Source organism: Echeneis naucrates, chromosome 16 (genome assembly GCF_900963305.1).
Source record: "Echeneis naucrates chromosome 16, fEcheNa1.1, whole genome shotgun sequence".
Taxonomy (NCBI): domain Eukaryota; kingdom Metazoa; phylum Chordata; class Actinopteri; order Carangiformes; family Echeneidae; genus Echeneis; species Echeneis naucrates.
The window spans coordinates 17,210,445-17,235,690 of NC_042526.1; the positions used below are offsets into that span (position 1 = coordinate 17,210,445).

General features: G+C 41.5%; 2 protein-coding genes across 4 annotated transcripts in view; one reads left to right on the forward strand and one right to left on the reverse strand.

The window, feature by feature from the left end:
• Nucleotides 1–255: 255 nt before the first annotated feature.
• On the forward strand, nucleotides 256–1,604 carry LOC115056773 (coxsackievirus and adenovirus receptor homolog). The gene has a single exon (XM_029523482.1). It carries the CDS (start codon nucleotides 435–437, stop codon nucleotides 1,458–1,460), a length of 1,026 nt encoding a protein of 341 aa, XP_029379342.1. The 5' UTR covers nucleotides 256–434; the 3' UTR covers nucleotides 1,461–1,604.
• A 15,257-nt stretch (nucleotides 1,605–16,861) lies between these two features.
• LOC115056047 (A disintegrin and metalloproteinase with thrombospondin motifs 20) overlaps nucleotides 16,862–25,246 on the reverse strand; it is a 76,149-nt gene continuing 67,764 nt past the window's right edge. For all 3 annotated transcript variants that reach the window (XM_029522288.1, XM_029522289.1, XM_029522290.1), the window contains 9 exons: nucleotides 24,572–24,742; nucleotides 23,959–24,165; nucleotides 23,648–23,777; nucleotides 22,930–23,024; nucleotides 22,737–22,831; nucleotides 22,440–22,573; nucleotides 20,038–20,129; nucleotides 19,610–19,714; nucleotides 16,862–19,344 (listed from right to left, as the gene is read on the reverse strand). In XM_029522288.1, coding sequence (XP_029378148.1) covers nucleotides 19,255–19,344; nucleotides 19,610–19,714; nucleotides 20,038–20,129; nucleotides 22,440–22,573; nucleotides 22,737–22,831; nucleotides 22,930–23,024; nucleotides 23,648–23,777; nucleotides 23,959–24,165; nucleotides 24,572–24,742 — 1,119 coding nt within the window. In that variant the 3' untranslated portion in view covers nucleotides 16,862–19,254. The remainder of the gene's footprint in view (nucleotides 19,345–19,609; nucleotides 19,715–20,037; nucleotides 20,130–22,439; nucleotides 22,574–22,736; nucleotides 22,832–22,929; nucleotides 23,025–23,647; nucleotides 23,778–23,958; nucleotides 24,166–24,571; nucleotides 24,743–25,246) is intronic.

Genomic DNA, 25,246 nt, shown 5'->3' on the forward strand with positions numbered 1-25,246 from the left:
ACTCAATGTAGCTTTTAATAATTTGCTTAGCTATACTAAACTGCATTTGTTTTGTCATCAGGTCACACTTTGAATGGTTTCAGTGAATAACGTACATAATGCATCTTTCTAACATATTTTTCTGTGACACATTTGCAGGGGAGGAAAATGTGGTCTCCACATGACTGTGACAAAACATGTCAGCGTCTGAGAACTGAAAGTAGACTCTTGGCTAATAGTTTCCTTCTTACTGAGAACCCACTTCTCTTGAGGGGCTTGAACTTTGCTATTTAACTGGAGCTTAGCCGCATGTCAGATATAAGGACATATCTGCATCACAGCTTTAATAGATTACGTTTAGAGTAGATAATGAAATCTTCAAGTGATTACTGATTTGTTTTCGTCATCTTTCTTTACAAATTCAAAAGGGATAATCTTATCTCTACTTGTACACCATGGCGTGTTTTGCAGTAACACTCTGTGTCATCATTCTGTCAGGATTCATCAATCAGCTCTCAGCAGCAAACAAGGACACCTGCGACCTCTATTCTGCAGTTGGACAGAGTCTGATGCTGCCGTTCGTCTATGAGACACTTGGAAACACACATGTGCTGAAATGGACCCACAACAACACGCTCATTTTTTACAGACATCAAGGCAAAGTGTCTGTTGGGAAAGCGGAGGATGTTTCTGCATCCGGATCTCTTTTGTTGAAGAACCTACAATTCTCAAGCGCTGGGGCTTACCAAGCAAATGTGCTGCATCCGAACAATACGTTGGCTAAAACATGGAATGGTCAAGTCTGTGTGATGGACAAGGTACCGAAACCTCAAATCACCTATGTCTGTGATTTCAAATCTGGTGCTGTTAAACTAGATTGCAAAGTAGCCAAACCACAGGATTTGGCGTTCTCATGGACACTTGATGAAAAGACACTGACAAGTGAAACAAGTCAAACACTGAGCATATCTCTGGCACAGCTGAAAGGTGAGAGGAGCTTTGCATGTAGTGCCACAAACAAAGCTGGCAAGGAGAGGAGCGACACTGTTCGTCCAATCTGTAAAAGCCCGTCACCGTCACCACCTCCTTTGCTTTGTTTTACATCCAAAACAGTCGTGGCAGTGGCAGCAGGGGGAATAAGTCTGATTTTGTTTTTACTCATCTGTACCATCGTAATATGTTGCTGCCACCGACGGAGCAAAAGACAAGAGAGACTCAGAGAAAAAGGAGAACTCAGAATGATTTCACTAAACAAACGAGAGCCAGACTCCACCGGCCCAGTGTATGAGACTATGAAAAGCGAAGACTCTCCGCCGCCAAGTCCAAAGCCTTCGACCAGGGCCTGTTACCTGAATGTATCTGAGCCGGAAGATGAGATGGGAAACAGGCCTCCACAGCTAACTTTAGCCTCTGCTGAGGGACAACAGCCTTCACCTGTGCCGAAGCCGAGGACCAAGAATCCCCAGACGCCAAACATCTGAACCTGCCATTCTCTTCTGCCATCATAAGAACTTTACAAAAACAAATCAACGAATCAAACGAATCAAAAAAAAAAAAAAAAAAAAAAAACTTCCCAAGCGGACAGGTAAACCTACATAAAGTTGTCACTGTCACAGTTTGGTTTATGCAGTGTACTGACAATAGAAGAGCTAAGCAATCTTGTGTGCTGTGGAAGCGCTGGCTGGAAGGGGAAAACTTATGACAGCAAAGCTTTTCTCCCTGCTCATAAACAGTCACAACTTGGCTCATCTGTGTCGAACTTTTGTTTTGACTGTTTTAAAGTCAGCCTTTACAGGCTTGTGGCTTGGTAGAAGTATAAAGGAAGTGCCGTCTGAAGGTTAAGGCTACATGTTAGGGCAGCCAACTGCGCAGTTCACTTTTGATGCATCATTAAAATGTGTAAATGTTACTGATGAGCTGGTGTGTTTTATGATTAATTCCAAAACAATTGGAAGCAACATGGAAATAACAATTAAATATCAAGAAATGCCAGAGATGAACAGATATTTTTCTAAGAAATAGTTTGTGTGGAAGATTAAAGGGCGGTATTATTCAGCATTATTCCAAAAACAGTCAACAAATGCCAAAACCAACATTTATATATTCATATGCATGTATATTCAGATTCTATCAAAATCTCAAACTTTTCCACGTTGTCTGTGGCACTCAGCTGATTCAAACTGAAGATATCATTTAAAATGGGTCATAGACATAAATTCTGAAACTTACAAAAAGGCCAGAAAAATCTACTAAAACAGCAGAGCACTGTATTTTTTTAGCAACTGTACCTCAAACAAAAGTTCATAGTGTGGGACTATTTGCAGCGACGGCACTGTTGTTGCTTCAGTGTTTGTTTCAAACTGCAGGCCTGTGAATGTGGGACTGACTTAAAATAACCAACAGTTCATTGTAGTGAAGGGATATTTCACTCAAAGATTCTGAACTCACAGTGAGATAAATATTATATTATATATATTATAGCAGGAATTCTACTAACACTGATATTAGCTCACAGTGTTAGTTAATTCTTAGTTTTCATAGAACTTTACAATTAGAAGAATATGATTTGTTAGTTTTTTAAATTTTTCATAGTATCCCCCCCCAAATGCACAAAAAAATACCCAACAACATAGACATTAATCTGAGAAAAATAAAATAAAATAAACATGTCCACAACTGTTCTGTCTAACATTCAGCACTATATTAAGTAATCATTCATCGTTACATGTACTACAGTCACAGTGTATGTTTACTTTTATGGTTTGGAATAAAGATTGTTGTCAAGAAGGATCTTTTTATCTTGTGTGTATGGAAAACTACATTAAGCAGCTTATCTGTGCCAAATATGGCCCTTTGTTCAAGCTTCTTACATGTCAGCATTCTTGCACTTATTAAAATTTGCTTGTTTGCAAGAAGTTATTAAAGGGGAAAAAAATCAATAGAGGAATGGATTAGCTAAGGCAAATATCTATTATCTCCGATGGATGAATCGTAATCCACACATTAAAGTGTTTGCTGTCTCGCCTAATGCTGTGTGACAGCCACATAATGGAATCCCCTGGAGCATCATAGCCTAAAACTTACAAGCCAATGTCATCTTTTGTCAGGCCCTGCTCCACTACTGCTCTCTTTACATGGCTGAAACTTCAGTGCAGGCACCAGGGATTTGGCAGCAAAGCTGGCATCTGCTTATGGAACAATGTCATTTGTCTTTCTTGAGAAGCACTAAGACTTGGCTGGCAACACGCCACGTCACTTCCCCTCACTGGCTAAAATTGTACAGGATATACATAGACCGGCAGAGCAACAACACACACACACAAAGGCACGCAGTATTCTCACACACTGTTCGCACATAAAAGAGAGTGCATTTCATGATACAACTTAATGAAACACATCTTGTATGTCTTTGCCAGATCTGCACTGGAAATGGAAGGGAAATACTTCTGAAATGTGTTTAATCAGTGGCTGTTGGAGTCTAGAGGATACACCCTTTTGATCTCGGAGTGTGTGTGTCCAGGAAAAGGGTCAATTACCCATGGAAAGTATTTATACTCATGTCAGATCATTCTTATTGCAGTTCTCTAGATGTCACGGGCTGCCAAGTTTCGGGAAAGCACAAACCAAATCAGAAAATCAGAGTTCAGCCAGCGCAGTGGCCTTTTTCATCAGATTTGTCTGAAAATACAGAGATGATTATGACTCATTAGCATTCTTGAGCTAACATAACACTCCTTGACCTCAGCCTCTTTTTTTCTGAAACTTACAGCATACACCAATGTAAGATGAAGCCACAATCTCTCAATCAATTCCCAAATTATTGAAAGAGTAATATAGCCCACAACCCTTTAATGTCAAACAGAGACATTATTACTTGAAATACAGCACTGTTTGAAGTAATGGCCTTTAAAGTTATTACATGTGGAAAATGAGTAGAAGGCGTATGCTGTGGTCCTACTGAACAAATTGTAGGACCGCAGTAAAAGAGTGTTAAGTGTCTTTTCAAAAGTCTAATGAAGCACTAAGTACCCAGGACCTGTCTATACACCAGTCCTGTTTATTTTTTCTGTTCTTTCTACACCTCACGATTTTTCAGACGGTTCATAGTTGTCAGCCACGTGACTCGCGCTGAGCCTTGGAGGACAAAAAACCGGGTCCAAGATGTCGGCTAACATTAGAAACGCCGGAGAACAACAACGCAAACGGTTTCAAGCCATGAATATTTAGATCGTCTCTCTAAAGAAGAAAACACAAGATACAAGATTAAACTGCAGGTTTTGGGCACTTGCGATCCACATATGGCACCCGCCGCCGAAGTCCCTTCCGGTGATGTTTCCATTAATCTTGTGGAGAATCCCTCTCCTTACACTGCTGCCAGGATGGCAGACCACAAAAGTACGGACAGTTTTGAGTATTGGATGGGTCAATAATGCTGCCGTTTGGGAGGTGAAGGACAAGAAATTCTTAATTGTCAAAGCAAAGATGACTGCTAGAGTTAACTAATGCTGATATCGTTAGTATCAGTTCGCTTCTCGGGCAGTAGTGACAAAGCATGAATATTTTGGTCAAGTGGTCCCTTATAAATTAAATCTAATCCAAACTTTCTCCCTCCAACATGACAGGTAAACCGTTCCTACAGTTTAAATGACCCACAGCTGACAGCTTGAGTCGCTGTGGAGAAAGAAGGATTGGTGCGATTTGGCCACTGCACCTGTATGGCAGGTTTGGGGGAAGTGTGTTCACATGTAGGTGCCATATTCTTCGCTTTGCTAGCAGCTGTGAACAAACCTTACCTTTGATGAAATGTTCGCTGCGAAGACGTGCATACTTCGATGGTTGCCATTCTTTGCCCTTCCCGGGGATGGAGGCACGTCTTAAGGCACATATCCTCTCTGGGGTTTCTTCCTCAGGCGGGATTCTGTCAAAGCACAATCCAGGCTTGTCTCCTTGTCGATTTGTGTCTAATCTGGCATTTTGATAAAAGCTGAGCCAAAGCTAGTAAAACAAACAAAAAAAGGGCGGGCAGTGGCCAGGCAGAGGAAGTACAGTCTTTTGCCCTCCAGGGGGGCGCTCCCACAATGGGGTGACGTTACATGAAAACTGAATTTGTGGACTGGCTCGGCACAGGGTCTGCTGCTTCCTGCAACATACCAAATCAATTTCATAAATTTGCAAAGGAATCAGTCTGCACTGATTTTTAATGAAGGCAGAATGCTATCCAGACCTCACCAAGAATTAGCACCTCACAGACAATATAGGTTTGGGGCCAATGCTGAGCTGAGCTTTGTCCGTCAGTCCAGCTGATTAATCACATGGCAGTTAATAATGAATCATTTTTTTCTCAAGATCTGGTGAAATTGACATTTGAGATTTTTAGTATTTCTTTGATTCAGTTATCCTCTGGTATAAACTGTCAAATTAAACTAAATAGTCAAGGTCAGAGCTTGAGCAGATCCTTCGTGTTACATTACAGTAAAAATAAAAGTGCCAAGTAAAAAAAAAATACTACTGAGGACAGCTGTACCTTGTCTTCAACAGGCCAGACCTGTGGAATCACGGTAGATTATAGCCTGGCCCATCTGACTAGAGGACTTTTGGTATGAGTCCTGTAAGAACCTGAAAAAAAATTATATATTGCAGAAAAAAAAAATAAAAAATCAGGCATAGACTGATAATCTTCCCTCCATGACAGCATGTCCTTTCCTAGGAAACTTTGCTATGTGTGGTTCTTTATCATGATTACACAAGGATAGCATTTTGAATCTATTTAGAAATTTCTATTTACCAGATTTCCCAAGCAGAGTAGTTCCTCAGTCATTTCTGCCAAATACTCCTTCCTCATGTCCTGTGACACGGTGGAACAGACTCCGCAGGATATGATTGATTCCCTGGAAAGCTACGTTCAACTTCCAGCACATCTCTGATCTGCAGCCTAACAATTTTTCATGGATAATGTAAAGTTGCAACGGTACACAGTTTCAACAGGATGCTGGACGAGAATTAGGTTGGATTCCCTCCCTGCTCTCTTTTTTCCGCGGGGGCAAATTCACAGCAGTCACCTCAGAAGCAATGTCGTATGGGCCTAATGAGAAATTTCTGGTTCAGTCTCAAATTTGGCATCTGCAGCATTACATTTTTTTTTTTTTTCTATCTAGCCTATCACATCTCCAGGAAATACGTACGGGACAAAGATATGGACAGAATCGATGTTCAGACCATATCAGCGGCGAGTAGAGCAAATATTCGCATAATGTCATTGCACTGCCTCAGCAGCTGCTCTGAGCCAAAGGGCTTGGCGTGTGAAAAGAGAAAAGGCTGGGAAAACAACAGCCCTTTGTCAAGCTCAGACTTCAACAGGAGTGCTGCTGCCATATGAAGCCAGTGAAGGAATGTGACAGCACCAAGGTCTGCGGACATGAAGCAGAGCATCACTGCTCTCAGCAGATACTTTAAAAATAGTTCAGCACAACAAAGAGCCTCTGTAACATGGCGGACTGTTACACTGGTTACAGCACTTGAAATGCATGGGAATTCTGAACAATGCACTATTTTATTATTATTTTTTTTTTTTTGTCTCTTATTTCACACCATTAACTCCACTCTTGGTACGATGAGCATATAGAAAGCCATGTGCCCCGTCCAACACTGACGCCATCTTTCCACTTGTCAGCAAGGAGCTTCTTCGGGAGTTCGCACTGTAGGGGTGATTTATTTTATTTACCCCACATTCCAAACCACAGTGCTACAGCGAAAACGGACATGCAGTTTTCAATTGCCGGTGTATCATGGAAGTCACAAAGAAGCTGGAAAGCTCTCCAGCACTCATACAAAGACATTCAAAACAAGTCATTCTTGGAGTGAAATAACAACGCTCTTCTTTGAGGCAACATTTTGGGAAAAGTCATAACTATTCAGTCTATACCACAACTATAAATAATTCAGTGGTTGAGATAACAAGCAGCAAATCCAGAGGTGCTGCAACATGATAGGCCTGTCACTTTCCCAAAAAGTCAAGTTTGACTGAATTCTAATGAATTCAGGATTCACAAAGGCTGCATGCGGTGAAGAGCAGGCAGTCACCTGAGGTTGTATCATAGACTTTGCTCAAGTTGCTCCAGCAACTCACACAACGAACTGATGGCAAAGAGCTCTATCTTCGTTTGTAATTTTACCATCTACTTCCGCGCAATGCTTTTTCAAATTCTTTGCCGCCGTTGTTATCTGATCAGTACAGCTTTGCTCTATAGTCCTGCACAATTATTGTCTTATCTCACTTCATACAGTCATCTGTGCTTATATTTTGAATATGTACACTTCATTACAATATTCCATAGATTACGATTTCCCCGCTTTTGAATTTGAAATAAATAATGAGAGCCCCACAATTGGACTCACCTGAAATCATCCAGACGACTGCAATCCATTCTTCTCAGAGTCTATCTGTTCTACTTTTAATGATTGTAATCCGATATCTGAAACATTTGGTTGCAATTCAAGGCAGAAATAAACAGATTATTGGCAAACTCAAAATCTTGTGCGCACTGCCAGGTAAGAATGTGAAGAAATCCCACACAGTTATTTTTGCCTGATCTAAATCCTGTTGGTGTCACTTTCCCATTCATTCCTAAGTGTTTAATTGACTGTAAATGTTGTAATTGACATCCCCTCAAACACTGTCCAATCCGTCTTGTCTAATTATATTCATTTTGGGTTTATTTTAGAACAAGCACCAACTGGAAACTGCTGCCATTAGAAATCTCTTGTTTTATCATTTTCCACAAGATTAAAATGGGTTTACACAGCCAGACCAACTCAGGTTCTTCCCAGGTTCCCACAGTTTGTCTTTTAAGATTAACTCCTCATCCTTTATTTTATAATCAGGCTTAGGTATAGGATAACACAATCACGTCACTTTTAAGAAAACAAAGTCTCTTCTTTCACTTGTTGTAATGGTTTTTCTTCCAGTGCTCCCCTTAATGCTTCACTAGGAGTGATTGTGTTTAGATCATGTGGGAGATGTCTGCAGCGGTTGAAGGATGCGTTACAGGATGGTTAATCTCGTGTTGTCTGTTTGTTATCCCTCACCAGGTGCATTTTGCAGCTTGTCTCCATCTCGGGCGCTGCAGGAGATTCCAGGTGAAGCTCTGTACAGGGGATGAGTCTAAACAAACATTCCATCAGAATCAGCTGTAGACAAAAGAAAGGTGGTAAACTCCAGTCCGCAACTTCTGTCAAGCAGGCCTATCATTCTACCGCAACCACAGCTCTGTAATAAAAATGCTTCCATCAGCCAAATTGCCCATCCACAGTCTTGTACCTGATATAAATCAGATGGAGGAAAAATTCCATCTCCAGCTCTAATAAGCATCTTGTGTCCAATAAACTCAATGTTCATGTGGAGATCAAACATATCTATATAATGTATGTGTCTGTGTGTGCCAACACAAAATTACAACCTGACAAAAACCAAAAAAGGAAAAAAAAAAAAGACTCAACACCCTGCCTGCCACTTGTGAGGTAGATTTTGCACAATAAGACTTTTTTTTTTTTTTGCTTTGACATGGAGGGCAAGGACATTTAAGATGATTCACCCAGATAGCTAGAATACCTTTTGAGGAGAGCCAAGAAGAGATAATTTGGTTAGTTTGAAGGCATTGTCTCGGTCTACAGGTGTATCTCATCTGAGAGAAAATGATCCCCTCAGCCTTATTGTGTGTGTGTGGATCCATGCAGGGACGACAGCATGTCAGTGAAGGGCCGTGATACAATGGGTCAAGATGAGAGAGGTGTAAAGATGCGACAAAGGGGGCTAACAACACAAAGTTTTGCTTTGGCTATACCGTGTCTATCTAACAAAGCATCAACACAACACTCCAGTGGTCTCTCTGTGTGGCCTCGGTTTGTTCAAACATCTGAGTGGTACTCCGCTCTTTGCAGTGGCCTCGTAGTGCAAAAGTACTTTATCACCCAAATAGATAAGAGCTTTGGGAAAAATTAATGTTTGCAGGTTATTTATTGATGCCATGGAGAAATTGAGCCAGACAGGAATTAACTGCCGTCGCATGGGACATGTGCTGTTGTTAATCATTTTTATTCAGCCTTGAAAACAGCAATAACAGGAACAGCAGCAGAAGACTGGGCACAAAGTATAAGTCAAAGTGTAATTTAGCTGTCTGAAGTGAGAGTGGCCACAGAGAGTGAACTGCACAATAGAAGCGTAATAAATAAATAAATAATAAGAGAGTTTTATAAGGTAGCTATCTACTCTATCAGGATGAGTGATTGCCAGAAAGAAGCAGTACAAAGCTCCCTTACAAATGAGTAAATGGAAGAGTTAATCCTGACACATGACTCTCTAATTGGAATATATCTAATCATGTGTCTAACAAGTCTTCTGGGCCAATTAATCAGAGTCACATCCTTATGCCAACTGACAGACAGTCAGTCTGGTCAAAAATGGTCACTGATTGCTGCCAATAAATGTGTCACAAGCAGCTGGGCGGAGCACGTCGTTGACACAGAGTACCATATGGGGTGTTAAAATGGAATCAGAAATCCCCCTGCCAGCATGGCACGTGAAAAGTGAAAGGTTTTGTTTTGTTTTTTTATTCTCTTTGTATCTTGGTTCTTCATACTCAACTCAACAATGGACAATCCACGTGCAAAGCAGCGAGTGGAAGCCATGTGGCTGAAGAATTTTGGTGCGTTTGAAAACAACGCAGAGATGCATCAGCACAGAAAGTAGCCGCATGCCCATCAGCGCTGTTCTGAAATAACAATGAAGAGACCTCACTGATTACACTGCATATATGATGGCAGCCGCAAGTTTGATTTATTCCTTGTTTACACGGTAAACTATTTGCTTCTTTTTCCCTTAAGGAAAGATCCTATACCTCTCCCAGTCAACAGAGAGCATCAGCTTTTTTAGGGCGCCGATGATAATCATCTCAAAATGCGGGAGCAGCCAGAAGGTTGATACAGCAACCGATTCTGGGCCCTGGTCCATGCTCTACATCTTACTTTGTTTAATGTAGGACAAACCTTCACATATCCAGACATGCATTTAATCACATGTAAAACACATCCCCAGTTGAAATTACAGGTTTGAAGGCTATTTTTTTTCTTGTCTTAACAAGTAAAACTTGTCTCAAACTGTTTCATAAACATGAATTCATCCATCATCCCAGCGGGGGTGGTGTCCTATCCCAGCGCCTGTTAGGTAGGAGGCCAACAGGACACACCCTGGACTGGTTGCCAATCTATTGGATTGATAACACATACTAGACATAGTTGGATATCAATTCTCAGTCGCTCCTACGGGAGTCTGACCTAAACCAGACCATGAGCACATGTAAAATAAAGGTGGATCTTTTTTCACAGGCCATAGTGGTACAGATACTCCACGTCTAAAGTTTTAATATGTTTAGAGTATATTTGAATGTAGGTGTATTATGAAGCGGCCCAAATAGGGGCCTGAGAGTTCTTTTGAGAATATAATGTAATAATAGCTTGCCATTGGCTATTGTAATATCCTTATGAAGTGGCTTTGTGTTTGAGTAGCACTTCGTGGCCCACTGGGATGAGTGCTCTTCTTGCTAACACACTAGGAGTGGTGTGTAAGTGACCGAGAGAGTGTGTGTGTGAGAAAGAGAGAGAAGCAGGTTGTGGGCACAGAGTACAACACAAATACACAGAATAAAATGAACTTGAACAAAGAATTTAGACCGGCTCTTAATGCGAGCAGGTAGTCTGAGCGGTGGAGGTGTTTTGTGTAGGTGGGGTTGTTGGGGCCTTTTGTGGGATGCATAGCTTGACGTTGGAGCTTTCCTGTGTGTTAAATATGATCACCACCTTACACAAAGAAACAATGACTGACAATCATAACACAGGTTGTGTTAAACGAGTCTTGGTGACAGAATGCGCAAACAAATACTTAAGTGTTTAGGAATTTCCCATTTCTATTCCATCCTGAGATTTTATCATCTTTTTGACAGAGGAGGGCTAGCCTACATGTCTCTTGGTTACAAGAAACCAGAACCTATTATTTAGTCAGACATGGAGGAAAAAGTGGCTTATAAGAGCAGGGGACCTTCAGAGAAGTGATTGATATGAGTTAACCCTGTCAAACGTGGGGTTATGGATCAGTGCAAAATGAGACATAAATCATTTCCAAATGGTTTTAACTACCACTGTTAGATCAGACTGATACACTCTCCGCCATGCCATGTGAACGCCCTTGTGTCACTGTATTCAGCCATCTATGATATTTTTTAAGAGATTTTTTTTTTTATCAAATCTCATGAAATAAGAAAAACAGCAAAAGGAATCCAGATGATAAAATCAGTAAAGTGTAAGGCAGCCCAGGGTCTCAGGACCCCTAACAAAACATTTGTCTTCGGCTGTGTCTGCATCCTCTATAGTCTGCAAAAAAAATGTACTCTTCTTCAGCTGGAAAACAATTGAGGATGGAAAAACGGACATAATCTGTTCCTTGACAAGAATTCCCTCAAGACCACTAACCTCTTTTTCATAAGCTTTGCAAATGTTTCCACTGAATGCATGCAACATGTTGCTTCTTTTTCGCACTAGGTACAAAACCCCCAAAACGCTGAGGCTACAAGAAAGAAAATGTAGGGTGCTTTTTTTTTTTTTTTCAGGGGCTGGGGGAAGATTTCACTGTTGTCTGTGTCGTCACATGACAGGGACAGGATATATGAGAGTGACTGGGTTCTAGCACATAGGCCTCTTGATGTTTAAAAAAAAAAAAACAGAGAACAAAGCTGGCATTCTGTGAAGAGGTTTAATATGCCCAAGTGATGTAAGCCACAACAGTGTGTAAAAATCTCTAGAAAAGCTCATTTGATTGGAGTGCTAAGCTGTTAAAAATAATAAGCTTGCCCCCCCTCCCCGTTATCGGCCACGTCTGGCCTTTGCCTCATTGATTGTAACTACGATGACATGGGGCAAGATTTTCCAGGCTGCTTAACAGCCTTAAATTTTTACAGTGGGAAAGTATTTTCCTGCAATGAAAGCACTGCCACTGGTCATGATGCCTGCATTTCCTAAATGACTGTCAGCAGACCTCCATTGCTATTTTCACTTTGAGAAGCAAAGCTTGTGCAACAAATCAGAGCACTTAAAACTCAAGAAGGACAACAAAGCATGACTCATCAAACAATACCTTGCTGTAACTGCATGGAGTTTTCACAAAGATCCCTGAGCACTTCTGAAAATCCTCCAGTGTGTTCTGCTCTCTGCTCCCCTTAATGTGTGATTCACACCAGAGTCTCACATTCAGGGATCAAACAATGCAAGCCCATTTTTCACCACACAACATGTGCACATGGGCTATTGGCACATACTTGCGGGCCCCAGAGGTCTAACACCAACCCCTCACCCCCTTCATACCTCCTCCAGTTGCACGGTGCCCGTCTCTGACAGCATACCACCCAGCCCTGTGCAGCGAATAGGTGGTCAGCTTTGGACCAAGGCAGGCTACGGTCCCCCCACACATCGCATATGCAGCTGTTACAAAATGGACACTCTGGTCCTGTAACACAATACCTAAAAATGACCTCATTCAGTCTCAGCCAGTTAAAGTCAAAGCTGACACTGTTTCTTTCAAAAGTGCTGGCAGCCAAACTGACAGTGCAGACTGACATGCCTGTGAGGAAAAGTGCCAGCAGCTCCTATCCCCAAAACTACTGATAGCCCGGTTGGCAGTTGGCAGTAATCGTGTGTGGTTTTCATGGATTTTGCAGCAGACATGGTGCATCAAAAGATGAAACCGATACTATTCATGCCCAACTGTTCCACTATGGGATATAATGCGTGTGTGAGTGAGGTCTGGGAGGGGGTTATATGAGAGCATGTGTGAGGTATACAAGGGTTTGAGTTTGGTCTAGCAACCTCCTCCTACTGCAACAACTTCCAGTGTGAAATTCATTTCAAGGACAGCTGAGCTGCATTCCCGACACAAAACACGGTGATGCAACGGACAGCTTGGAGTGCATACTGGAAAAAACAAAAGCTCGCAAAGACCACAAATTGGATTCATATGTGACTCAATGCACAGCACGGACAATATCAAAAACATTTGTAGGAACATTTGTAAAAAGAGGAAGAAAAAAAGATGAGAAGATGAAAAATCCATGTCTGTGCTCACAGTTAACCTTCCTCAACTCCGTACAATCTTGTGACAATAACGGGGAGAGGCGGTATCTAATGTTTTACCACCATCTACTGGTCAATAATGAAGGTGCTTTATAATGAGCTTCACCACATTTCCCCACCAGTTCAGTTCCGATGAAGAGAAAGGTCAATGCTCGTGTTGAATTGTAAAGCATAGTAACAAAAAATCTGTGATACTGTGAACTATTATCATCCTAGATAACAGCCCACCCGTAAGATATCTCCCTGAAGAGATTTTAAAGCAAAAGGAATTTAAAACAATGATCTTTCCTTTAGCCCTTTAGCTGTCCTGCTTTCAGGCTCCTGGTCTCACTAGGCACGTTTACACGACACAGTTAGGTCTTCAGATGGCTCCAGGAGTGCACATGTACGCACTTGGGATGTGTGAACCTAAATTTATGGAAGCAGATAAATCGCCCAAAGTGCTGCATGGTTCTAAAAAAAAAAGCATATACCGTATTTTTCGCACTATAAGTCCCACTTAAAATCCTCAAATTTTCTCAAAAAGCGGCAGTGCGCCTTATGTATGAATTCTTGTTGTGCTTACTGACCTCGAACCAATTTTATGCTGTACACTCAAATCAAATCAGATTTATTTGTATCGCGCCAAGTCATAACAGAGTTACACCAAGGCACTTTACATATAGAGCAGGTCGAGAGCAAACTCTTCATAAAATTACACTGCGCTCAAAAATCTGTCTTGATGGATGGTCTGAGCATTTCCAGCTGACACAGGGGCGCTGTGTTAACGTTGGTCCTCGGTTGGATATGGGTTGCCAACATCACACAACGTTAGATAGCTAATTGTGTAGTGCTGGCAACCAACCACCATCCAACATTTAGTCAGCGTTACCTTACTATAATTAGACGTCAAGCCAACATTAGGTTTTTAACGTAAACCCAATTTTCAAATCCAAATCATAATCTAATTATAAGCAAATGTTGGGATACAACGTTGTTCCAACGTCACGCTAACTTCAGCTGTTTGCGATCGCTGGCAACGATAAACCAATCAGATAACAGCACGCGGCACACTTAACCTCCGCCACTTTTTGGAATTCCGGTACGTACTGTGCTTCATTTTATATGTTTTATCATGCGCCTTATGTATGAAAATAGACCCGTTCGTTGATATTGCGCCTTATAGTGCGGTGGGCCTTATGGTCTGCAAAATACGGTATATATAACACAACAACATATAACACACGCATACCATTCATGTACACATTAACGCAGCTCTATCAAGAAGAATATAAAACGTGTATGGCAATAAAACACTTCTAAAGAAATAAACTTGAACCATATTCAAAAATAAAAACACTATCAAATAAAAGCTCAAACTAAAAACTCAATGGCAGTTTTGCACAAGGCCACTCGAACATGGACTGCATAAGAAATAGCATTTATAATCATATCACAGATATTTACAGTTACAATTGCCCTGCAGTCCTGCGGCCCAACACCAGGACCTGTCGGTAGATGTTTGAAGCTTCCAGGAAGCATACCCGTCCCCCTGACCTGAGCGTTCTGGTGCTAATGGTGGTCCACCACATGCTTGCATTTACAAAAGAAAGGTGGCTAATTGTAGGCAGTTGAGTTGTAATATTTAAGCCAGCAGCCTTTTGGCTGTCCTCTGGGCATTATGGCAGGAATAAGAAAACTCTGGGTACAGTACAGTTTATGTCAACAAGCGCAGGTGTAGGGTCTAATTTGGTCCACTAGGGGTCAGTGTTTTCTCGTTTAATTTTTCTTTGGGCCACTTGGCAGACATTGTGGCAAATAAATCAGAAATACAATTAGAGTTTACAGTAAGTGTGTTTTAAATTATGCTGAATATTCATTAGTTTACTTATCGCTAATGTATTTTAGAGGCACATATGGCTACAATCTAATAGCACTAGTTAAATAACAGATATTTATACTGTAGATTCTACGGCACAGATAAAATATTGCATTGTTACCCAGATGGCTGTGCAAAACAGGGTGAGTTGTGAGATGAACGCTGCTCAGAGCAGGTTGCAGCTGCGTATTGTGAATGGATGTGCGTGTTGTTACCTCAAAGCAGAGTCTGCTACACGGTAAAGATCAATCATTAGTGTCTTTTATGAGTATTCTCTGTGCATGTTTGTGCTTTCCAGTCATTAAAGCCGTCTGGTTTATGCTCACAGCAGGCAGGCCGGGGAAACTTTTTCCTAACTTGTCCATATTCTGGAGAGCCCTGAAGGACCTCGGCACAGCTTGATTTGACTGGAAAACTACTTGCGAGGGGAGGTTGCTGTCGTGCTTCAGGACTCTTCCAAATCCTGAGATTAGATTTTAGGGACCAAGGCAGGCTTCTGGCGAGGAATCAAAGCAACTCTTGAGGGACCGCAGTATCTGTTTTCATTTACTGTACAAAGCTATCTCAGTGCAATGAGCCCTGGAAAAGTGGCTTGTACATAAACAGTTTGCCTGCACCTTTTTATTACAGCCAATTTGGTGACACAATTCCTCAAAAATTGTACTTTCCAGCACTCAGTAAAGTTTTCAAAGCTTAGCATTCTTTAATTTATCCAAACAATTTGATGAGTCAGGCAGTTGACAGTCTCAGCTCTTTGCAGAACTCAATAAGCGCATTTCAGTGGGAAGTGGATTTGCAGGTACTGGCTTTGTTTATGTGTCTCTTGAGTGGAACTGAACTCAGAAAGTCATGTAGTGGAAATGCAACATGCACCACTAAGTGAATCCGCATGGAGCCACAATCTGGCAAGCAGAAGAGCCGACATGCTGCCTTTCTTTATTGGTCTCTCTGTGGCCAAAAGAACAAATAAACAACAAAAAAAACAAACCTTCTTTTAATGGTGATTTGTGAAACTTTGGTTTGCTGTCACTGCATTTATTTGAAAATGTGTACAGCTATTGTTAATGTCTTGTAAATGCTTGACCTTCACTGCCCAGAGTGATGTATGTGCACAGTGAAAATGATCAGTGCTCACCCAGAGTCTGTATTTAAGAGCCACAAATTCACAACAAACAAGGAGACCAAATGAAAAATCATTTTTAAATGTTGATGTCATTAATTTTACTGAAGAGGTAATACTCAAATTTGAGGTGAAACATGTATAATCAACAGTTTGATGAGTCCATGGATGCATGAAAATGTCAATTGTTAGAGTGAAAAAACTAAAGCTAAACCAAAAGTGTATTTCAGTGTGGCACTTCCCTATGTCAGCCTCCCTTACAGAAGGAAAGAGGAACAAGAAACCCTCCTAGTACTCCAACTTCCTCCCACAGCCCACAGACATGACTCTAAGACAGTGAGTGTGAGCCTGAATGCTAGTTTGCCATTACCCAACGTCAGCCGGGATCGGCTCCAGCCTCCCAGCACTGATAAGGAGCTTAGATGATGGGTGGATGGTTTTACTGTGCTTATTCCAATTAGAGTGAAAGATTAGATATATTATTACATTTTTAATGAACATATTTGTGGAAAAGTCACATCATGGGGCCAAATTTTCATTCCAAGTAGCAAATTCTCATATGTACGTTCAGAGGGGATCTTTGTAGATTACTCAAGTGCAGGAATTCTGTTAGAAAGTCCCAAAAAATAAATATTTTTTGAACAAAAAAAAGAAAAAACAAAAAAAAAAAACATAATGAGTCAGCTGAAAAGCATGCTTTATTAATACTTACTTACTTTTTTTTTTTTTTCTTTTTTTTTACAGCGTTAGTATAATAGCATGACAGTATTGGTACGATTAGTAACCATAGCACCAGGATCAATCATTCATTTCTTTTATACAGGCTACATCCATACTGTAGGTACACATGATTCTCAAAAACATCTTTGGATAAAGCATGGCAAATAAGCACACTATTTCTCTATTCAGTACCAATGCCCATTAAATATTTAGCACGCTGTTTACAATTCAAGTATGAATATTAAAAATACACATATATCATAAGTTACAAATCTTAATGGTTATTACAAAAACAAACAAACAAACAAATACAACAAACAGGATTACATTTCTACAAATTTTATGGCACATAGTGCATCAAGTATTCTTTAAATTTCTGATACAGACCTCATAGAACAATTGACCATCATAAATATGAATAATAGTCAAAGGTTTTCTAGCTGCTCATTGACTTATTTTTCATTTATTTTTCAGCCATTCTTTAAATCAAAAGAAGCTGCATTGTCTGAGAAGAAAAACAAAAATACCTGCATCTATCTTCTAACTTTGGTTAAAGCTTAACATCAGAGTACCAGCATGTTAGGTTGCTTATAGTAGTGGTGATGGTGAAAGTCATTTGTGATGAGTTAAGTACAACTCGAGGCCCCGATTCCCTCATGCACTCTGGTATATCTGGCAACGTTGCAGCTAGTCAAGGGCATGCATTTCTGGATCATGCTACACCTGCTGAAGAGACGTTTGAGCCAAACCCTGTCAGTCAAAGTGAACTGAAGCTCTGCCACAGCAAAGTATTACTCCCAAATCCAGTGATTTCCTTCTCAGGATCAGAGGTAATTCCAGTAGTTCAAAGCACCATTCAAAAGATCCTCATTTAAGGTTACTGGTTATACACTACAAAGAGCAGGCTAATATCTTTTTTTTTTTTTGTTGTTGCTGTTTTTTAACAAAGCAAATGAAGGACAAACACATCAGACAATGGCTTCTCCGTCGGTAGTAGTCATTGTACCTTTAAACACAGACTCTATCTACAAGTCAATACAGTACAATAAATACGGTCAGACATAAATATATTACAACACATATCTCAGTAGAGTATGGGTGTTGGTGAGAGGTAGGGGTTGCAGGTACCTACAGCAGGCCCAACGGAGGGTGTGATGTGAGACATCGCACCTGATACTGTGTCACGCCGTAACAGACGAGAACTGATCAGTGTGACACAAATAATAATACTAATTTCTAAAATCACAGCAATGGGCTAAAAAAGCCATGGGACTTTTATACTGTTCTTATAGACTAGAAGATATTTGAAATCTTTCAGTTCTTTCCTCGCAGCACTGGCATTTCTTTTGCCTCTATGAGAGTTAGTGGTTTGACTACCCCGGTTTCAGCAGATTCACGTTATGACGCAAAGCAGACGACAGCAGACTGGGCCATACACCAATTAATTAATATTGAAATGAATGAAAATGAATTTTCTCTAGTGGCGTTCTCCTCAAGTTTCACCTCTGACATAAGGCAGGTCTGGAACTCTATCAGTAGTCATTACATTTGCTACATAACTTTTTTTCTTGAAACGCTTGCACACTAAAGGAACAATTACACATTTAGGGCAACAACTTAAGCCCCTGTGTTTGTGCTAAGCTAAGCTAACTAGGTGCAGCTGGTAACTTCATATTCAGCAGAGACAAGACTGGTATTGAACGTCTGAACTATCTAACTTTCATTTACAGAGTTAAAAAAAAAAAAATCATGCCAAAATGATGAATATGAAGGCCAAGATAGCCACAAAAAAGAATAATAATAATAATAATAATCCATGTTTTTTTTATGTTAGGCTAATACTGTGGATGTCATGCTGTAACACAATAACACAACCATCCCTCACATACTACCCCAATGTTTGTCTGTCACACTTCTTCATCATTAGTGATTGCAGTAATTATAACAAATATACAGTATACAAATTTTTTTTACACTATCCCACTGATTTAAAGTTAGATCAGTCTAAACTGGGGATGTCAAATTCTGGTAAATGCTCTTTAAGGCAAATTTCTTTTAGCTATATGCCTCTCTATGATCAGAACAAAGAGCATTTTAGGTTTTAAAGCGTCGATGTGTGTGATAGCCGTTATTACACCGAGAGCAATCAGATATACTGTAGCTGGCTCCTGTTCAGAGTTAGCAGTCTGGATGACAGACTTGCCTGCAGGACTGTACTGTAGTTAGTGTCTTGTATGTTTTAGCTGCCATTTGGGAACTGGGGATGTTACTATAGAAGCATTACTGTTAAATGTTTCACCACCACACTCACAGATCACTACAGACATAGACAAATCACTGCGGCTGCATGTTCCTGGGCCACTGACTTCAGGAGAGATTTAGGGTTTTGGTCGCTGCAAGAACCTCAGTGGACTTCAAGCAGTAGGCCATTGTGAGCCTGGGGAATGCACTTCCCACAGAAACCACCACAGCGACCGTAGATTCTTGTCCCATCCTACGGAGAGAAACAGATGAGGGAGAGAGGAGTGGGCAAAGGGCAGATTTTCACGCAGAGAATAAGAGCTTTAGAAATGTCAGTGGGGATTCCTCGTCAATTAATCAGACAGAAATACAACACGGGAATTCAGATGACATTTCAGAGCCGGTGCAAGACACAACATAATCATCCCAGTAAACTGACAACAATCCATTCAGTGGAAAACCCATCACACAAGTGTCAGAGAGAAATATAACATGAATCTTCTTCTTAAGCTTCTTACCTCTGATCTGTGGACTTTAACAGAAACATAGTTGCCCTGAGACGTCCACTTGGTGGCCTTAGTCACTTTGAGGCCAGTGCCAATCAGGTTGATACTGAACTGTCCCTGTGAGCATACACACACCAGAATAATCTCAGAGTTAGTGACCACTGAAGGTGAAGTGCTCTCATATTTGCAAAGATCTTCCAGACACACATTACTTGCACAGCATCCTGATGAACCCTTTAATTACTCCATCAGAGAAGCAGAAAGTTATAACCTGCTTCAAGTGCATACTCACCAAAACAGAATTATAGGAACACATTTGCAAAAAAACGTCCTTCCTTGACTTTTAAGTAGTTAACACATATGGCACAAAAAAAAAAAAAAAAACCCAAAAGACTAATGAAACACTGCTATGAGGCCATAGTGTACACTGTTTCACTAACCTGTGGGCACTTGGCTGCACTATAACAATCTCCTGCTGTAGCAAAGGGCACAGGTCGACCAAGAAGAGTCTGGGAAAACTGGAGGTCTGTGACTGGTAAATAGAAAAAGATACAGATCTAGAGTCATAGGGTCTGACAGCCAAGGTAAACATGGAGTGGAGCCAGCTGCTGTGGAGTAAATAACCGCACGGATAGTCACAGAATATCAGCAACTACAGTTTATGCAATTAAACTTCATTGCAGTGTTGAGGTCACTTTCCTATTCATATTGATAGATGTCTTCATTTAAAAAAAAAAAAAAAAAACTAACTAAAACAAACCTTAAAATACAGTCCTCATGAAATCTAATTTGATGAATTTAATTCTTTTTCAGGTCCCTTTAAACTCAGTGTTTTAAACCCCCAATAATTTTTAAGAATTAAAACCCAAATTATGACCTTCAAAGAACTGTTGTTGCTGTGCTATGCTATGCTAACTGGTCCTGGAATGACTGCATGTATGGTCTGACCATTGATGAAAAAAGAGACTTGATAAGAGTCTTATTATTTTGGAAAACCTTTGAATCCAAATAATTAGCTACAGGTAACCAGATTGACAATCAAAGTGGTCATGTGTCCCCTGCATGAATGAATTTATCTTTATCGTCAAATGTACCCTACACGCTCACACATTACAGACAACATGACTGCTTTATCCTGCCCTCCCTTCGCAGTGCCTCTATAAAATGATGATCAAGCTCCTGAGATGCGTGAGGCCTCGTTATAATCTTCTCTTCATCTTGAACTGATTAACCCCCTCCAGCTTTCTTCAAGCTGCCTGAGAGCCAAATGAGTACCATGCAGAGGGAGGGCTGGGGACATGTGCTGTCAGGACCTGGTCTAGATGAAGAGGATGGGAGGATGGCTGCGTAAATTCTAATCCAACTTCCCCTCTAAGAACACGCCCTTACAGACACACACGCTACGCTAATCCACACACCTTAATCAAAGGCATACTTGGACACAACAGGGAAGGTGGAGCTGGCCTTTATAATGAGCCGAGGAAGATGGCCTGAAGGTTTGTGTGTGACTAAGTGTTTGATATTGATGCAACTGCACGCATGGGTGTGTTCTTCTTGTATCTTCACATCTCCTTGTGCGTGCTCACTGCAATAAGGCTGTACGAGGCGCAGCATCCGATATTGTGCGTCTGTACTTGAAAGCAGACACGCACACATTCCCTTCCTCTCACGCTCATGTGTCGTGTGTGCTGAGAGGCCCGGTGATGCGAACGTGGAGTGCTGAAAGGTCATTATTTTGATTTCAGAGGAGAGATTGTACTCCCAGCAGCACTTACACACAGACAAACTCCACATGTGTTTTTCTTACACATCTGATCTGTTATTGAGTCGCTGTTATGGTCCAAGTTCCATCTGGGAGAACGACCGGCTAGTCTCCCTCCTGTGTTTGCGGATATTTCTGCTTACCTACACTGTTTCCTTGCACTTTGCTGCGGAAAAAGGATCGCAAAAAACGCTTCAGAAAATGAGGAAAGCGAGGTGGCGTGCTTGTGAAACTCAAGGCCGAGTTTCGGGCCTCTCCCGGTGTATTGGATTCTCACTTCCTCTACAATAGTCTCAGTTTCCCAGCAGTGAAGCGCTCACTGCACCTCAGGAGCTGCTGGATCCGACCTGCCTTCTCTGAGCCATTGCCTCTGCTGTTGGGTTCAATTCCCGAGGACCTGACGCCGCCCAATCTGGGCCCTGAATTGCTGTTGGTTCCCGCTGTTCCCTTGGCCACAAAAGATCCATACTGACGCCTCAAGCTCCAGGCCCACAGATGGAGCATTAACAACTGACCTGCCCAGGCCACTGGGTTGTGCTGTGCCACCGGATAGTGTGGAACTGGCTCTTTGCGTCACGTTACTAAAAGCTAGGTCGCTAACAAATGTTTTTACTGAATGACGTTTTAACCACTCGGGATCTGGACTCCTTGTTACTGACAGAAACTTTGGGAGAGTCTGCTATAGCACATCAGATCGGCTGACTCCATAAAGGTTTTTAAATCCTCTTTAAAAACGCACCTCCTCTCTGTGGCTTTTAACTGAGCTGGGACTTTCTTTGTTTTATCTGAATATTTATTCCATATTTGTGTTTTATTGCACTACACTTTGTTTTATGTATGCATTTCATGGCAAGTTCAGTATTTTATTACTCTTACCTTAGGTTGACCTTATTTTTTTTACACTATTTCCTAGTTCTTTACTGTTTTACTGACCTGTGCAGCACCTTTGTCAGCTTCAGTGGTTTTTAAGGGGCTTTACAAATAAAGTTTGCACTGAGTTGAGTGTGGGGGTTAAAACAGCACTGATGTATGGCCTCAATAGAGTAGACAGTGGAAGACAATCACACAGTAATTACGCACTCATTATCCTCAGGGAGCTCAGGTCCAGCCGAACTTTGTGGAAGAGTGTGTATCCTGCTGCTGAGTAGTCATTCCTACAGTCGCAGTCTTGTCTTCGGCTGCCATTATACGGACATTCAAACGGGTTCAGCAGCCTTTGCATTAAGGACAATGAGTGTTAGGTTTAATTTCAGACAAACACAGATATATTAAAATGCTTAATAAATGCCACATCTCCTACGTTTCTCCTACAATAATTCTGGCTGATATGTAACATGATACTATACAAAGCTACTCGGACCAGGGCTTTATACCCACCTGTGTCCATAAACCTCCGAGAAGTTATCGGTCTGACCGCTGCGTAAGGTCACATACTCCTTAGGGAAATCCGTCTGCATCTCGGCACAGTAAATCTGAAGGCAACATATTGAGACGACACATGAGGGCCTGTGAGGAAGCTGCTGGTTGAGTCCTCATGTGTCTGACACCAATTCTGACAGAGCAGACACACCTGCAGGATCCGGGACTTGACTTTGAGATAGTATTCCCCATCTATCCTCACACCCTGCCGCATCTGGACTTCTCGACAGGAAGAGAACAACTGGCCTGAAAGAAGAAGGCGGCAGGAAACCTTGACATGAAACACTGCCGCAGTTCTTGAAAGTCTTCATATTAAGCCTCTCCGATTTTAAAAGTCCATCAATTCAAAGAGAAAGCAAAAGATGCTAAAAAAAAATTGCAACCTTGTTTTATTAATTGAGAGCTCTTGCAAACGTCTCATTCTTTGGGTGGCCTCCTCTGTTGTCCCAGAGTGCAGTTGAGTTCGTATCATGCTGATTAGCTGATTAGCATTAATACTTGACCGCGAGGCTGGCTGTCACTCGAGCATATCATTTTAATTTCACGAGTGCCTGGCTTGGCAGAAGCCAAGCAGGGAATGAACGGCCCAGCACGCCATTATTGAAAAGTCTAAAATTCTATTCTGAGCTGTGGCTGTTCTGACTAATGTGTTAAAACAAAGCAAAAAGCCGAGTTTGTATGAACACCATCAGATACAGGGCTGGCTGCCATGAACAGTAAAGTCAGTTTAATACCATCACTCTGCACATGCCAAGTTTGTTGGCAGCAAAGCTCTGCATGGATCACAGAAGTTCAATGAGATGGTATAGCAATTATGTACTTATCAGATAAACCAACTAGAAGAGAAGAGACAAGAAGAGAAGACTCACATTCTCTGTCTTGACATGTGGCTTGAGACTCAGGTCTTTCTGATGTACGGCAATGTTTGGACAGTTGACCTTTGGAGGTCATACACTCCACTCTGCGCTCAATCACTCCCGCGCCGCAGGTCTGCGAGCACTGGCACACAGACAAATACACACACACAGAAAGTAATTCCCATAAGCAGCAAGAAAGCATTCAACAAACAAGTTGCAACTAAATCCAAATCCACAAACGAGCTTGATCAGCATGGCTGTGAAATGCAACAGTCATCAAAATATTTCGTGAAAAAGGCAATTAACTGGAAATTCTGTTTCACCTTGCTCCACGGGCCAACTTTCCAGTAGGTTGTGTGTGGGCAGTCCCTGAGGAGGCACGGCTGGGTGCCAGGCGGGTGAGGCTCAGGGCAGTGGGTGCTGGCAGAGGAGGACTGCGCAGCAGTGTATGGGCGCAGAGCCTGGGAGGAGGGAATCACGGAGCAGGAGACAATACGCTGCTGGTAGCCAACACCACAGCTGGCAGAGCACTGAGCCACACAGATAGAGACACAGACATGCTGACTGTTACTAATACTGACACGACTAAGTGTTTGCACAAAGCAGCAACATCAAATACAGAAGTCCCCTTCTGCATCTGGGCCCCTGCAGCACTAATAAAAACCGAGTCACTGTACACGCCTTCTTCCTTTTATTAAGCATTTTCCATTTAAAAATAGACCGAAATTAGTTAATTAAATAAAATGTAGTTGTATATTTAACTTATATATGAAGTACATTAGTGGACGTGTTTTTAACCTCTTTGAGAGCTTTTTTCAACATTTTTTTTTTTTTGTGGGAAAGCAATTTCAATCAAAAAATAGTCATAGCCGAGCATTTTTACACATTTTATATTTTTGGGTCAGGGGGTCTTTAAATCTGTAAATGTATCCCTACCTGTGACCATTCCCCTGTGATCCATGAATAGTGGCAGGGAGTGGCCTTGCAGTGCTGGTGTGACACAGGCTGCGTCGATGGCTCACAGTAATCCACCTGGACGGGTGTCATTCCTGGGCCAATACAACCCACCTTCCTCCTCCTCATGCCCTCTCCACAGGTTACGTTACACTGCAAGATTAAAAAAAAAATGCTGATAAGAATGGAGAAGAGCTGGCAGAGGGGGGGCAGTGTTGTACTTTCAGCAACCGCACCAATGACTTCACAGACTGCGGCCTGACTTTTTAGCTGCGCAGGTGGCCAGATGCATTTATTATGTAAAGGTTTGCAATGTGACAATGGTCGCACATGCTCTGAAGAAACACAATGTCAAACATTTCCTCCAACGTTACTATTAGAAAGAAGAAGTAAGATGGTTTCTCTCAGGCCAGGTGATGATATGGACAAGAATCTTAAAATGAATGTACTCACATGAAAAGTAGGTTATTAATATTTTATTTGCATTGCAGTAGAACTGAGAAAGTTTCAGGGGCCTAACGGTGAAAGAAAGGACTCTGTAAGTTCGCAGGGCAACACAGACAGGAATCTGCACACTGCAAACATTCCAGCAGTAGGAAGATACACAGGGCTATGTCCCCACATGGTGCCCCGCTTTTATGCTTCGCTTTCAAGGAT